Source organism: Podarcis tiliguerta (genome assembly GCF_965153285.1).
Source record: "Podarcis tiliguerta genome assembly, chromosome: 13".
NCBI lineage: Eukaryota > Metazoa > Chordata > Lepidosauria > Squamata > Lacertidae > Podarcis > Podarcis tiliguerta.
Window position 1 is genome coordinate 28,425,127 of NC_139546.1, and position 17,260 is coordinate 28,442,386.

Consider the following 17,260-nt stretch of genomic DNA (forward strand, 5'->3'; position numbering starts at 1 on the left):
TCCACAGGTGGTTGGTGATATCACCCTCCCCATATAGAAGGAATCTTCATGCCTAATGTTTGAGAAATAATTTTAATGACTGATAAGAAGACTCACACATATTATCTCTAATTCTTCACCCATTGCATATTATCTCATGAATACTTTATTTGTTGGATGAAAATGGTCTTCCAGACCCACAAGTACTCAAAAAGTAGGGAAAGATGAAATAAGATAACCTGCACTAAGTTAATAATAAATGTCAAATGTCAAAAAACAAAAACAAAACATGCTCCCTACAAAGTGTCAATTGCAATGCCATTCTTTACATATCTGTGGAGAAGTAATCTCCATAATTTTTAGTAGGGTAAGTGAGTATATAATTTGGAGCTGCAATCTATCAAAGAACAGGTTGCCTTCATTTTGGTTATAAAAGTAGTCATAGTCTTTCTGAAAGAGCAAACAAAATATGTATTAACTAGACAATGAGAATACAGAAAGATAATGGGGGCAAAAGGAAGACAGCTTTCACAATGATAGTCCAGAGTGTTTTGTAGGCTTCCCAACCATCTGGAGGAGTGAGAAGGAAGAGGAGAAGGTAAAGATCTATTCTTTTCTTGCACCATGGGATATAGCTCTATGATTGTGATTTTTGGTGGTTGTTGTTGGTTTGTTGCTGTTTTTTTTAAAACAACAACAACAAACAAACCTCCTTCCAGATGCACTTGAATGGGACTTGAACAGAACTCTAACCTTTTGTAGCAGAAGTTCATTTTTTAAAAAATACATATCTAGTTGCATTTTGTTTGTACCTTTATGTGATGAAAAGCATATCCAGAGCTCCTGTTCAGTTTGATTTTTTAAAAGATCCAGATTCCAAAAAAAAAAAATAAATTAAAAAATTCCTTATCTTTTCATGGATGGTGTGTGTCAGTCCTCTGTCTTCTTGAGATTATTGTATGATGTGTGAAAAATGAAATGGACACCATTTCGCCTAGTGCATAATTTATCCTACAACATGCAAACATGGAATTTGTCTCCAGATATTACTAGATGCCTCAATTTATAAATCTTCTAGAAATTATATTTAATTGGACATCTCAGGGGGTAAATTTTGAAATAGCAATTCAAAAATAGTTTTAGATAATTTAGATGATCTCATTAGGTGATCTTTAGCTTACTGTTTTGGACAATAATTGGGACATGCAGTCAAGGTGTTATTTCCAAATCATGAAAATGTTTTGTATAACATTTTGAGGAAGCTAGCTTTATGACCTTTCATTTCCTGCTCTTACCTAGTCGCCTTTCAACCAAGATACAGATCATATTAGCACTTGCTTAGCATCATGTTCTTCAGGGTTAGGGAACACACACATACAGACATTGATGGATTTCAGCCCCTGCTACCCAAAAATGATGGGTACTCAAGCATGGAAGAGGTACAGCATTCATCCCTGAAAGAAAATGAAAATAAAGGAACTTGGAGAATTGTGTCTCATCTTGAGCAAAGTCACCAGTCAATATTCAATGACAATCATACAAAATCATACAATGACAATCATATACACCTCTAGCACAAGCGATTGATGTGTGAATTTAGATTTTAGCTGGCATCCTAAGGAACTACAAAAACTGGTGGGTGGGATTGGTCAGAAATTCAAGATACATGAGAGAAGAGTGAAATTAGCTTTAGAAGTCTACATTTCATAGAGATCTGATAAGAAACGGCCATTAATGAGTACCGAATGTTGACTTTCCAGTATTGTTTTTGGACCATACTAGAGGAAAGCATACTAGAGATGCAGGAGTGTACAAGGTAGAATCTAGACACACATAAAAAATGCTGTGAAAATGCTTTTTTAAAAAACGTTTTGAAAACAAAATACTGAATTTCCCATAGCTCACCATTGTCATCTAGTGTCACATTTGTATAATACACTTTATGACACACTTAAAATGTTTTATTTCCAGCTGCATATTGTGTGCTTAGAGTAATGCATTGCTGTCACTTGCTATGATGCTGAAGGATATCAGGGTCTTGGAGTTATGCGAGTGCACCAGAGGAGCCAATCTGCAACTCCCTCTGGTACAGTTGTGGAACCCTGGACCTGCCACCTCCCTGCCCCACCCTTCATCATCCTCGTAAGAAGCAGCAGCAACACTGATTGAAAAGTGGCAGCATGACACCGACCACTATACAATCACTCCTGTGTGTATTTCAGTTCACACTGACCATATGTCAGATATTATCTGTCATGAATGAGCCAGCCCCCAGGGAAAGTTTGCAACCAGCTCCCAGTGAAGGAAGTAGCCAGGAAGAGAGGGGGTTAACTGCAAGACAGGATGCTTACAGCTGAGAGCGAACTCCCCTGCCCTTAGGAATGTCAACTGATATCAGAGTTGCAGAGAGTCAGCTGGCAGCTTGCCAAGGCACTAGTGAAGGACAAAATGCAGGGCTAGAAACAAAAGCAGCTCAGAGAGTGGGAAGGACCACAGAAGTACTGTTTCAGAGAAGGAGGAAGAGGTGGAAACTAACCCCCTCAGTCCAAGGTCTAGATGTATGGGGGAGGTCTTCAAGACAGAATACGTCACAAGAGGAAGTTCAGCTGTTTCTGGTCTCACCGGAAACACCCTTCTTAGAAGGGACATCTTTGATTTATGGACAGACGGCTGTGATCAGCGCTCCGGTGTACTCTGTTTTTGCAATAAATCTTCTTCTTAATTAACTACACTCCTTTGTTATCAAGACTCTCTGACATTATCTCTCTCTATCAGAAATCATCTTTAATTGAATTTTTTTAAAAAAATAATAATATAATTTTTATTAGCAGGCCAATCATATCACATTATTTCAAATCACATTAATTCCAAATTATACAGCCAAATTTTTCAATTTTGTTGGGGGTACCCATACATCAAGCTCCAGACGAGGATCCAAACATCACTTTTATTACTGCTTTAATTAAACAGTTCTATCCAGTTCTATCCAGATAGTCTCTTTATTACTTTCTTCATCTTCTTGTTGTTGTCATATATTCCTTTCTTTGCGATCTCTGATAATCTTCACAGGCAGGTTGAAAACAAACATTGTCTGTGTGGGTTTTACACACTCCAAAAGTCATATCTCATAGGGACAGCCACCATTCCCCTCCTCCTTCGAAGGTTTATCTTTGGTCTGCCCTTTAGTTTTCCCAGGCTTGTAAAATATCTCATAGAGGGCTCTGCCAGGTTAAGATCAAATTCCAATCATCGTTCACTTTCAAATAGTACTGGTTCTCCTCCCCCCGTCTTTCATAAACAAGCCTGTCTTGCAAAACGCCATTTTAAAACTGCGTCATAAAATTTTTCCATTCTCCGATCTTTACCAATCCTCTCTTCATTCATCATTAATTCATCCCACACAGTTTTTAAATTCCTGCTTGTGTAATAAAATACGGTGGTTCTTCTTTCTTTCGGGTGGAGGGTTATTAATACTCACATAAGGCAAAGAAAAAAAGTTTTTTCCTCCACCCCCCTTCTTTACTCCTGACATACTTCACTCCAGACATACCAATCTCTGAATGGCGCTTCATCGCTTGATTTATTTGTCCTTGCCTGCCACTCCAATCCCAGAGATCTATTAATCAGCAGTCTTATCTCCCGACCTTTGCTTGACGTATGTGCTTTAACATCTTCCAATTATATATTTCCAATTGTATTTTCGAGTTAAAGCAAACCAGCACGCGCAAATTGGAGACAGCATCCAGGAAGAGCCGACTTCACCGAGGGCTGGTGCCAAGTGACCGGGCACCCCCTTCTCTTGAATCCGGGGGAGCATTGTGGCCACCGCTGGCAAGGCAGCCCCCCATATCCTTGTTATCTTTTAATAAATATAACCTTTCGACCATTTCATATCTTGAGTCTTCTTTCAGGATTTGGGGGACTAATTGTCCCTTATCTTGTACGTTATTAGGTTTTTGTGTTCTTTGCAAGATTCTGTTTCCCAAATGACTCTGTTCACCTCATAATAAAACCAGGATCCTGGGAGAGCTACATTTTGTCATTATAGACTATATTCCCTTGAGAAGAATATTTTTTAAATAGTGTATGAACTTAAAGTAAATGTCCCTAAGAGTGTTGCTGTTCTGGTGGGGCTGAGACAGTAAATGCTGATTTCTTTTGCTTAAAAGCACAGGTTTTGCCATCTTAATATTTGTACAACACAAGATGTGCTACACAGGACATCAAAACTGGTACACATTGTCTGCATGCATAAATCCCCAAATCAAGAGGACAATGATATTGGATGACTCAAGCAGAAGGAAGAGACTTAGAATGCCTTCTTCTATTCTTAATAAACAGATAACATGGATCAGTAAAATAGTGCTGAGAAATATCATCAAAAGGTAAATGTTTATTACTCTTAATTATGAATGAAGCTATCACTTTCCCAGTCTTACTGGCTCTTCACATTCCTGCATCAGTTTGTATGCTTTATATATATGCCGTCAAAAACATATGTGACCATTTTAGGGCATTTTTTGGTATTCATTTCTGACTGATATACACATTACAAAAAGCAATTTTTATACGACTGGACTTTAAAATATGGATGTACCTAAAACATAATAGGCATAATAGGAAATATTCTATTAAGGGGAATGCCTGTGATGAGCATTTGAAATAATGGAGTTTGAAATTTATTTCTGATCTCTGTGCACACGTAGAGGAACTGAAGAACTTCACCACTTCACATGTTATCAATGGTTACTTTATTTTCTTCTACTATTTGTAATATTCATCGTGTTGATCATTGGTCCCAAACACTCCAAAAGAAGAAGAAGAAGAAGAAAACACATCAACAAAGGGATTAAAAGAGCAGGACTGATACCTGAAGAAAACTATAGGTTTTGTTTGTGTGTTTTTGTTTGTTTGTTTGTTAGGATGTGATACTTATATATCAATTTAGGATTTCAAAAAAGTTTTCTAAATGTGAGAATTGTAGAGGCATAGATTAATAGTTCAGGAAATAATGTTAGAGAATAGTACCTCATTTCGTTTCCAAATATAATTGGTTATTTTTCCTTTAATAAATGAAAAAATAAATGTCTGCATATGAGGTATGAGGTATTATTATTATTATTATTATTATTATTATCTGAATATGCATCATCATGATGGAAAAGTGAACAGCAAGATATGTGAGGTGAAATTCCTTTTACTAATGTTTTCTCCACTACAAAATTCTTACTTTAGCTTTTTTACTACCTGATGAGACAACATTTCCGTGTATCTATGGTGTAGCATAATAGCTAAATCAGTGCTGTGAACTGGTGAAAGATCTTACACAACCCCAAGACGAATTGTGGTCATTATGTTCAATGACACTAATACACAAGCTCTACCACTTGTACAACAGCATCAGCTCTCACACCTCTTGCACTAATGTGACAATGGACTCATCAATTATTTCTATTTTTTGTTATTCCTTTTTTGAATAGGATCTGACATTTCTCAATTAGATGAAGTTGGAAAACCAGTCAAAAATCGAGGAATTCATCCTCCTGGGATTTGGGGAATTCTACGAAGTGCAGACACTTCTCTTCCTGACATTTCTAATAATTTATGTTGTGATGATGGCTGGAAACACTCTCATTGTTGTCCTAATTGTTTTTGATCAGCATCTTCATACACCTATGTATTTCTTCCTGGGGAACCTCTCCTTCTTGGAGGCTTGCTATAGTTCCAATGTATTTCCACGGATGCTTTCATCTCTCTACACCGGAGATGGAAGACTTTCTGTCACCAGCTGTTTTGTGTGGCAAATACCCGCCCCCTCCCACTGGAGTAGAAATAACGACTCGGACACAAGAATTAAGGTTAATGGGCGTAAATGGCCACAACTTTATTGATTACAGGTATGAGAGGTATTGGCTTTAGGCATTGGCCCTATCATTCTAACCGGTCTAACCGGGAAGGGTTAAACACCAACAGGGGGAGCCCCCCGAGATGAACATCCGTAGGCGCCCCCCCAGGGGTTACCGCTCGGGGGCGCGCTTTAGGCCCTAGCCTCCGTAGGTTTCGGACGAGGCGACGCCCCTCGGAGTCCTTTAACGAACTACCCTTCGTGATGTGGGGGAGGTGATGGCGCTCCTCCCCCCCGTCCTCATATGCATATCAATACCCCTGCCAATGCCTAACCGCCAAAACCGGGAAGTTGTGACGTTTGCTACGAGGTAGGCGAAAAAACCAAAGGCTTCGAAATCACAGCCAATTAGCCAAATGGAAAAATTCCTACCAGGCCCCTTGCGGCGACCAGCCGAAGCCCATAGCAAAGTCAGGGGCAAGCCTAGAGGGAGGGTGGGTGGGGAAAGCGATCTGGAGCCGGTGCGAGGAGAGAAAGGGGCGAGCCAGGGCAGCCCTGACCTTAAATTGCCCTGGCCGGCCCCGCCCCCTCACCAGCCGGTTGGCTGGCCCGGGGGAGATGCATAATAATTAAGGCCGGGGAATCCCTGACTTTCCCGCGGGGCTTCCCAGCCCCGCGAGACTGTGGTCGCGGGCGAGAGCCCACAACCCCACCCCCTCTCGAGCTCGGTAGTGGCTTTGTGTGGCAAATACCCGCCCCCTCCCACTGGAGTAGAAATAACGACTCGGACACAAGAATTAAGGTTAATGGGCGTAAATGGCCACAACTTTATTGATTACAGGTATGAGAGGTATTGGCTTTAGGCATTGGCCCTATCATTCTAACCGGTCTAACCGGGAAGGGTTAAACACCAACAGGGGGAGCCCCCCGAGATGAACATCCGTAGGCGCCCCCCCAGGGGTTACCGCTCGGGGGCGCGCTTTAGGCCCTAGCCTCCGTAGGTTTCGGACGAGGCGACGCCCCTCGGAGTCCTTTAACGAACTACCCTTCGTGATGTGGGGGAGGTGATGGCGCTCCTCCCCCCCGTCCTCATATGCATATCAATACCCCTGCCAATGCCTAACCGCCACCGAGCTGAAGCTCGCCGCCAATACCCTCAAACCTGCAACCAATCCCTGACCCCCTGAAAGATGTCCGCTAACCATACGTCATTGCCAGCATCGGAAAGATGCACGCCATCCCCGCGGTAGAGAGCCTCATTGCTGAACTTAATACCTGGGTGCGTGATAACCCGACCACCCATCGCAGCCACACTGCGAGCCACCGCGCGCTCCAGAAGCCTTCTGGCCTTGCTAACCGCCACCGGATTTGAGGCGTCCCGCCAGCAGCGCCTCTCCAACAAAGAGGACCATAAAATAGACAGGGTAGGGTGTGACCTCTGGAGGTTCTCCAAGTCCCCCACTATGTTCCACCTCAGGTCAACCCCTTTTCTATATGCTAAGTCATTCTCGCCCAGTTGAATTATGAGCGCCTCTGGGGGGCCCTCTACTGCTATTTTGTTTAACACAGTTGGTAGAAATTCTGTCCAGCGCATCCCCCGTCGGGCCACCCAAGAGATCTCCACATTGCTTGGGATGACATAGTCGGGCCGCCTGACCGTAGCGATCCATCTCAATCTTGCCCAGTGGACGATGCTGTGGCCCACTATCCACAAACGAATCGACCCAGCGCCTGAAAATCAAAGTAGGATAGCCGGGTCAGGGGGGAAGATCGGGGAAGTGGGGGAATTAGCTGGTTTAGCTGGATTTCCGAATGTATCCCTTATACGCGTTGGATTTCCACCGACCCAGGTCCATGATGCGCTCAGCCGGTAACCCCATGTGCACCGCCGTGGTAGCGGCCCCAATGCGGAAGGAATGCGCTGCGTACTCCTCAGGTGGGAGCCCAATAGCTGAGATCGCCTTTCGCATAACCCTAGTAAACTGGTGCTTGGACAAGCGGGACCCATCTACATGTATGAAGAACGGCCCCCCTGTTTTTGGCCTCAAGCACAGGAACTTCCTGGCATCCTTTACCGGGCAAGGACCTGAATTTTGAGTCGCTTGCAGTCGTATTATGGCCCCTCTGCCAAGCTGGTCAGTCTTAGAGCTACGGATTTTCAGGATTACTTCCGAGCTTGTTAGGGAAACGTCCTCTAACAAGAGGCCCCTCGAGTTTCCGCTAGGGTGGTCCTCCCAGACCACTTCACCTATACGCAATGCGCCAAAGAAGGCAAAGGAAAATGCAGCGGAGAATAATCTGGCCTCGTAACTAGACCAACAGATGGCCCTGAGGGTTGTACGAATTTCAGTAAGTAAACCAAGGGTTATAGGTCTTCTGCCATCCCGTGAGGGAGGCTGGGACCTGCGCCAGCCCTCGAGCATCTTCCTTACCACAAAGTGAGCACATGGGTCAACTGAGAACAGTGTTTTAGAAAAGAAGGATATAGCAGCTGACTGGATATTGAGTGTTTTTGGGGCCCGACCTAAATCTCGAAGGCGTACAAGGTACTCTATCACCTCAGCCTGAACTGGGGCCTTGCCTATCTTAAACAGCCCCCTCTTTTGGCGAAAGGACGTGAAGTCCAACCACGCCTTGCTATAGGACCTCAAGGTTGAAGGTGCAACTGCCGACAATACTCCCTTTAGAGCTTCTCGTTGCCAATACTCCAAAGGTGCTCCGGAAACGGTTGCGGCAGCGGCTGCGCATCCGGCGCCAACGTGCGAAAGCGGTCCATCTGGAATCGAGACAAAGCATCCGCAATGTTGTTATCGACACCGGGCACGAATTTGGCAGAGGCGTAAAGGTTTAGCTGAAGGCACGATAGGACAAAAAACCTCAGAAGGGAAGCTACTCTGGGGGAGCGGGACGATTGCTTATTTAGCACTGACACCACTGCTTGATTGTCGGTCCAGAAGCACACCCTGCGGTTCTTAAATTGCTCTGCCCACAAATGAATCGCCACTACTATGGGAAAGAATTCCAGGAAGGTTAGGTCCCTAAGTATAGGTTTTCCCTGCCAGGCGGGGGGCCAACGCTGAGCGCACCACTGCCCCTTAAAGAAAACCCCGAAACCCAGGGAACCTGCTGCGTCTGAATGAACTTGAAAATCGGCTTGCAGGGCCATGCAGTCCTGCCAGAGTGAGATTCCATTGTAGCCATCAAGAAAGTGAAGCCATACCTGGAGATCCGCCTTTACGGACTTTGGGAGGCGAACCCTGTGGTGAGGCGACCTCAAGCCAGCTGAAAGCTTGGCCAATCTTCTACAGAAGGGGCGACCTGGCGAAACCACTCGACTTGCAAAGTTAAGGTGACCCAGGAGGGACTGGATTTGCTTGAGCGTAACCTTCTTTAAAGGCAGAAGCTGTGAGATCAGCTCTCTCAGGGTGGTTAACTTATCAGCAGGCAATCTAGAGGTTTGAGCCACGGTGTCGAGCTCGATGCCCAGGTAGGTCAAGGTAGTGACAGGGCCCTCGGTCTTTTCGGCTGCAAGGGGAACACCTAACTCGCCCGCCATGGCTTCGAAGGCCTGCAGAAGAGCCAAGCAGTCCCCTGCGTCCCTTGCCACCAACAGAAAGTCGTCCAGATAGTGTGTCACCCCACCGGCGCCAGTTCTAAACTTGATGGCCCATTCGAGAAAGGTACTGAAGGCTTCGAAGGCGGCGCAGGCGATGGAGCACCCCATGGGCATTGCTTTGTCGATGAAGTAAAGACCCCTGAACTTGAAACCCAACCAGCGATAGTCACTTGGATGGACTGGGAGAAGGCGAAAAGCCGACTCTATATCGCACTTTGCCAGAAAGGCGCCCCTACCGAAGCCGCGAACCAGCTTTACCGCTTGATCGAGGGATGCGTACTTTACCGTGCATAGCTCCTGAGGTATAGCATCATTAACCGAGGCACCCTTGGGGTAGGAGAGGTTATGAATCATTCGGAATTCCCCGGGTGCTTTCTTAGGAACTATTCCTAACGGCGAAACATGCAGCCGCTCAACCGGGGGTTCCACGAATGGCCCTGCAACTCTGCCAGCCACTATCTCCTTCTGAATCTTTTTTAACGCGATGTCCGGCCTCTCGAGTACCGACTTTTGATTAGGGGGGCAATTAGAGTTAGGGGCAACTGACACCGGGATTCTGAAACCTTGGGAAAACCCATTCTCCAGTAGCAAAGCGGCTTGCTTGTTGGGGTAATGTTTTAGAAGGGATCTTAGTGTATGCAGATTAATCGGGGATAGCGCCAGGTCCAGGGAAAGGTTAGTAGCGGTTTCCCATTGCGCCGCGGGAGGTGTTAGGGACATTCGCGGGGGCACCCTGATTTCCCTGTTGAGGGCGACCCCTGCTGCCTCGAAAGGGCTGCTGCCTGTTCTTATAGCAGGAGGAAGCTGGGTGACCGCCTAAACATTTCTCACATTCGTGTAAATACTTACACGTGGTGCGTTGACAGGATCCCTTGTTAAAGTCCCAGCAATGCTTGCGGCGCTTGGGATCCGCCTTACCGGATTTTGATTGATCGTGAGATTTCTTTTCAATGTTGGGCCCCACGTGCACCAACCACAGGTTGTTGTCCATGTGATCCCAACGGGTGGACGACAACTGCGAGGCGTTCCTCCGAAAGTCCTCGTCATACGCGATGGCGGCTTCATCACCTGCTAATTCCCGGGCCGTCCGCACATGCGCCAGGTAGGATGCAAGATGCAAACCCCGTTTCGGATAGCCCCCCAGCACTATTCCCATGAAAACCTGATATCCGTTGAGCCAGTTTTCGAATGTGCGCTCAACTCTGGGTGACCTATATCTTTTCTTCCCATGATACCTCCTTTTTTCACCCTTTCCCTTAATCTGAACTGGGGGCAGTAAAGAGAACATGTCTACATAGTCGCCATTTAAAATTTTATCTCTTTTCCTCTTAGAGAGGTGGTTACCCAGAATAAAATCTGTCGCTGCGTGAGTTGACACCTTAATATCCTCCAGGAGGGCCCCGTCTTTCCACTCCAGGGTACCGTTGAATTTTTTACGGTGAGAATTGGCCCGCCTTTCGTGTACCCATAAAGGGGCGCCCGTATCCTCCCCCTCACCCCAGTATGTCTCCATGGGCACATCGCTATCACTATCAGAGGAAGAAGTACCTGTTGTATCCTCGGACTCTGAAGTGTCCCTCCGTCTCCTCTTCTTGGCTACGTGCTTCCTCTTCTCCTTCCGCTTTCCTCCTCCGGACTTCCTTCCCTGAGGCTCTAGGTCTTCTGTTGACTCTACCGCCCGCTGGGGAGGCAGCTCCTCATCCGACGAGGCTACTTCCGACGGTGTCTGCTGGGACTCCTGGAAAACGCTAGGCACGCCAATTGCCTCCTGATCCACCTCAAGGGGAACAGACCGTGTTGGCCTGGCTCTGTTTGCCGCGGCCCTAGCCTTCTGCGGAGCGGGCCTAGCTCTCTGGGGGGCAGCCTTATCCTTCTGGGTACGCGCGGTTTGCAGGCGCGTCTGCGGACGGTTACGCTGGGGCCCACCTTGCAGGGTTACGCCTGCGGTGGATGTAGATGGCCCCGCGAAAACCTGCTGGCTGGAAGGGGTATCAGGTATGCAATCTTGAGAAAGCTCGACTATGCTAGAGGCTTGGGCCGCCGTAGGCCCACACTGGGCGTAAAAATTTTGGATGGCCGAAAACAGCTGGACTAAGGCTTGGGGGTTGCCCTGCGCGGCAGGGAGGAGGGGTCCGCTCGCCTGAGCTGACCGTGCCGAACCCCTATTTGCCATGGCTGATACTACTGTGCCAAGGAGAGACCTTAGTGCCACAGGTGAGTACACACACACACAGCCTAGGTATGTATAAACTGCAGCGGGGAGAAGAGTTTGGATTTGATAAGCCGCTCTATCGCTGCCTCAGAATTTTTTTTTTTTTTTTTAATTTATTTATTTATTTATTTATTTATATCTATGTGTATATTTTTTATTTTATTTTTATTTTATTTTATTTTATTTTTATTTTTATTATTATTATTATTATTTTACTATTATTTAATTGTTTATTATTATTATTATTATTATTTAATTTATTATTATTACTATTATTATTATTATTGTCTTTTACTTAATTTATTTACTTATTTACGTATATATATGAATATATTTATTATTTATTTAGATGTACTGCTAATATAATTATTATTCTTATTGTTTAGTATTATCCACTTTTATCTTACTTAGAGTTACACAGGAACTAGAATCTATGCCAGTTACAAATGGGTTCTTAAAGCAGACCTAAGCAGTTTAATTGTCTGATGCACAATACAGCCAAGCCTGATTGCAAAAGAAGAATGAGGCTTGCAAGGCTAAGGGCTACAACAGTAGTTTTGCAAGGAAGGGACACGTGGCTAGGGAGATACAATGAGGCAATGAGGGGCAGGGCTAAATGGATACAATGCAGCAAGCACACCACAATCGATGTTAAATGGCCCAGTAATCAACTCAACAATAAGCTTATCTAGCTGCTGCCGTTGCCTAGCAACGCAACAGCGGGTGGGCTGAAACAGGCAGGGAACAAGAAACAGGTAGATTGTGCTACTATTCGTCAACAGAAAATGGTGGGGGGGAGTTCGGAAATAAAGCAAGTTTAAGCTAACAATAGGAAGGAACAGTAACACAAAGGGCAGAAACCTAAATGTGAGACAAACGCAGCCAAACAGACAGAAATGTATGATGGCAAGACCTCTATGCTCAGCACCCACTGGCCGGCTGGGCCCCCTGCGCACTAACTCTAACACGTGTCCGTAAAACCAGCTACAGCTTAAGGCAGGCAGGAACCCCCAAACCTTCTCCCCAAGCCCCAACCACGGCACTGGGCAAGAGGTGCAGATAGCGAAGGCTGGCTGCTAACAAAAGGGGGGGGGGGGAGCTGGAAAGGGCGGCAAGGAAATAAACCCCTCAACAACAGATTCCCCAGCAGGTCAGGCAGAGGGGGAATCCCCAACGGAAACAAAGCAGGTCAGGCAGAGGGGGAATCCCCAACGGAAACAAAGCAGCCAAAACCACTCACAAGCAGGCAGGGGGGGGGGAGCTGGAAAGGGCGGCAAGGAAATAAACCCCTCAACAACAGATTCCCCAGCAGGTCAGGCAGAGGGGGAATCCCCAACGGGAACAAAGCAGGTCAGGCAGAGGGGGAATCCCCAACGGAAACAAAGCAGCCAAAACCACGCACAAGCAGAGGCAGATCGGTCAGTTCAACAGTAGGAGACAGGAGAGGGGAGGCTGCGGCAGATCGGTCAGTTCAACAGTAGGAGTCAGGAGAGGGGAGGGGAGGCTGCTGCAGATCGGTCAGTTCAACAGTAGGAAATTGTGGATACGGGGGGGGGGTGGCAGGGAAAAGACGCAAGAGTAATAAGGAGGAACACAGGCACAGACACTCGTGGGAAATGACGCTAGCTTAGGGACAAACAGCAGCCTGATGCAGCACGCAGCCGAAACAACGCCAGGACACAAGCAAACTGCAAAGTGGGCAACGCCGAAGCAACCAAAAACCCCCCGCCCCAACCGCAAAGATACTTCCCTGCTTCCAGCTGACGAGGACGGACGACCAAGCGAAAAGCGATCTGGAGCCGGTGCGAGGAGAGAAAGGGGCGAGCCAGGGCAGCCCTGACCTTAAATTGCCCTGGCCGGCCCCGCCCCCTCACCAGCCGGTTGGCTGGCCCGGGGGAGATGCATAATAATTAAGGCCGGGGAATCCCTGACTTTCCCGCGGGGCTTCCCAGCCCCGCGAGACTGTGGTCGCGGGCGAGAGCCCACAACCCCACCCCCTCTCGAGCTCGGTAGTGGCTTTATGCAGTGGTATCTCTGTGGTTCCTTGATTGCTGCAGAATGCTGTTTACTTTGTGTGATGTCATACGATAGGTATCTAGCAATCTGTAAACCACTGCATTATTTTACAACCATGAACACCTGGACTTGCATCCAATTAGCAGTTGCATCTTGGATCAATGGATTTATAGCTTTCCTGATATTACTCAGTCTGATGTTGCAGTTAAAGTTTTGTGGCCCCAATGAAATTAATCATTACTTTTGTGACTACTTCCCGCTCCTTAAGCTCTCTTGCAGTGACACCAGCTTGATGGAAATGTTGGGTTTCATTGTGGCTATTGTATTCACACTCCCTCCTTTTCTTTTAACTTTAACATCTTATGTATATATAATTGTTGCCATCTTGAAAATCCCTTCCACCACAGGGAGGCAAAAGGCCTTTTCTACCTGCTCCTCTCACCTGATTGTGGTTTCGATCTTTTATGGTTCACTAATGATTGTGTATATGTTACCAAAGGGGGAAGGCAACAGAGAGATGCAAAAAATTTCCTCTCTCTTGTATTTAGTTTTGCCCCCTCTGGCCAACCCATTTATATACAGCCTGAGAAACAAAGAAGTCAAAAATGCCTTGAGAAATAATATTGGTAGCATTGTATCATGCAAAGCAATTGCTAAGAAGCTTGTGAATGTGTAAAAGAAGCAACATTCTACGTACTGTCATTTGTCTCCATAAGTGATTACTGTGGAAGTGATAATAGTTGTTCTACGGCTGTTGTTGTTATATATACCGTCTTTTTGTTATCCCCATCCCATCTTGCCTATAAGCCTCACTTTTTTTCCAAATTCTGACCATGAAAAGTTAAAGTGCAAGTTAAATTTGCGGCCTTACAAAAATTGGCTTATACAATCTCACTGCTGAAACAAACATATGGTAAAATGAAATGGGTGTGAGTGCCTGCAGAATTCTAAGGGAGCAGCCTATTTTTGGGTATTGTCTTTTTCTCTCTCTGCCCCTCCCCTTGAATTTTAAAGGTGTGACTTATATTTGGGTGCAGCTTATATTTGCGCCAGTATGGTATATATATGAGATCAATAAATCAGTTTTGTAAGAAAAATGAAATAAAGCAAATTACAGTGCACAATAATTTGTGAATATCTAGTGGAACAATAAGCTTCTCAACTCTCAGATAAGCAAATAAATGTGCAACTCTATCAAAATGAATGTTCTGCAAATTTTCCAGGTTTCACTTGTAACATATTGCCAGACATTCTGTTAGAATAGGGAGTTGTCTTTTATATCATTATGCAGGGAACATCATGTCAGGAAAAGCTTTCTATACCTTAATTTTACCTTGCCAAAGGACTAGCAAATCTGTAGCTGAGATGAGCCACAATCACTGTTGGATCACACCTTCTGTGGTTTCACTAATGACATACTTACTGGACTTTGCCCTAGAGGTTTTGCGCACTCCATTCAATTTCTAAACATAATATGACTGATTTGTTTAGTCGTTTAGTCGTGTCCGACTCTTCGTGACCCCATGGACCAGAGCACGCCAGGCACTCCTGTCTTCCACTGCCTCCCGCAGTTTGGTCAGGCTCATGTTCGTAGCTTTGAGAACACTGTCCAACCACCTTGTCCTCTGTTGTCCCCTTCTCCTTGTGCCCTCCATCTTTCCCAACATCAGGGTCTTTTCCAGGGAGTCTTCTCTTCTCATGAGGTGGCCAAAGTATTGGAGCCTCATGAGAAGAGAAGACTCCCTGGAAAAGACCCTGATGTTGGGAAAGATGTGAGCACTCAGGGCTGATTTCCTTAAGAATAGATACGTTTGATCTTCTTGCAGTCCATGGGACTCTCAAGAGTCTCCTCCAGCACCAGAATTCAAAAGCATCAATTCTTCGGCGATCAGCCTTCTTTATGGTCCAGCTTTCACTTCCAAATATCACTACTGGGAAAACCATAGTTTTTACTATACAGACCTTTGTTGGCAAGGTGATGTCTCTACTTTTTAATATGCTGTCTAGAATATGACTGATTATCAAGTGTCATATCTCAGGAAAAAACTAGGATCTTGTATGTTTGTCTTCCCCATTGTGGAAGATAAGGCACGCATTGATTTCAAGGATGTTATTTTGCAGTTGTCAAAGGGCACATCTCGAACATCACCTATTTATACTTTTTCTGCTGACTTAAGTGGATATAATGTGCAATAGAAGCTAAATGTTAAGTAATTATCTTGTTTTTTTATAAGCATTTTGTTTAAATTACTTTTTTTGACTACCTAATATGAGTTCTTATATTTTTTTAAATTATCCAAAAGTTGGGTTTTTTTAATGGATAGGTGTTTGAGGAAAGATTAATATAATGGTACCTCAGGTTAAGATCTTAATTCGGTCTGGAGGTCTGTTCTTAACCTGAAATTGTTCTTAACCTGAGGTACCACTTTAGCTAATGGGGCCTCCCACTGCTGCCGCACTGCCACGGCATGATTTCTGTGCTCATCCTGAAGCAAAGTTCTTAGTCCGAGGTACTATTTCTGGGTTAGCGGAGACTGTAACCTGAAGCGTCTGTAACCTGAGGTACCACTGTCAGTGTTTTGATGTTAAGAAATCCTGTCATAAAGTCTATCATATTTGTGAAACCTGTTAGTTTTGATACATAACTTATATTTTAAGTAAAAAATTGTAAATAATTACCATTCTGATACAATTTATGCTTTGTTTACAAACAAAACTGCTTTACATATGTAGGCATGCATAACTACTGATAGTGAAAGAGGCAATGATATCAGATGACTTCAGGAGAAGCAAAGGACCTTATAATATTTTCTTCTTCTGTTCACAATAAGCAGGGAATCCATGAGATATTTCAATAAAATTGTTTCTGTTCTCTACACAGTCCTTCCCTCCATAGCTAACCCTCTTAAATACAGTTTGAGAAACAAGGATGTAAAGGAAGTCCTGGAAAGGCTACTACAAAAGTGTTGGAAGGGTATTTGTGAATCAGGATTGGCAGTCTACTTCATGTTTCTAAATAAAACTGAATGCATGCAAAAAATAAAAATTATGAGTGAATTTTTTAAATTATGTGGTTATACAATGTCCTCTGTAGCACTACTTGTATTGATGTATAGCAAACACGAAAAATAGTACAATGCCACATTGTAAATATCTCAATCAAGGCTGGTATACAGGAAGGATAAAGAACCTGTGGCTTTCTTGGTGATGTTGGACTCCAATTCCCATAATCGAAAACCATTGACCATGCTGATGGGGCTGCTCCGAGTTGAAGTCAATGAACATCTGGTATCCACAGGTTCCCCATTCCTGGTTTGCAGGATGTCCAATACACAAATTCCTATTCCTTTCCCTGTACAAAACTTGATTTTAAATTTCAATCCATTTCTTTCTTTCTTTCTTATCTTCAATTTTTGTTTTTCCCTTTGTAATACCCATGTAGTTTGAACAAAACGGCAGAGAAGTTGAAACTCTTCCAACCTTAAACTTTTAAAGTACTACTCAAAAGTACTTTTTAAATTACTTTTTAAAGTATCTAAAGTATTTAAGTACACCTATACTCAAAATACATGGTGGGGTCATTATAGAATCT

General features: G+C 44.6%; 2 protein-coding genes across 2 annotated transcripts in view; both read left to right on the forward strand.

Annotated features, from left to right (window-relative positions):
* LOC310662513 (olfactory receptor 6N1-like) overlaps positions 1-14,344 on the forward strand; it is a gene marked incomplete at both ends in the record, with an annotated part of 29,469 nt that extends 15,125 nt beyond the window's left edge. Inside the window, one exon of the mRNA XM_083409449.1 lies at positions 13,710-14,344. Within this exon, the coding sequence (XP_083265575.1) occupies positions 13,710-14,344 (635 nt within the window). The remainder of the gene's footprint in view (positions 1-13,709) is intronic.
* LOC310662094 (vomeronasal type-2 receptor 26-like) overlaps positions 1-17,260 on the forward strand; it is a gene marked incomplete at both ends in the record, with an annotated part of 371,804 nt that overhangs the window by 152,599 nt on the left and 201,945 nt on the right. The window lies entirely within an intron of this gene.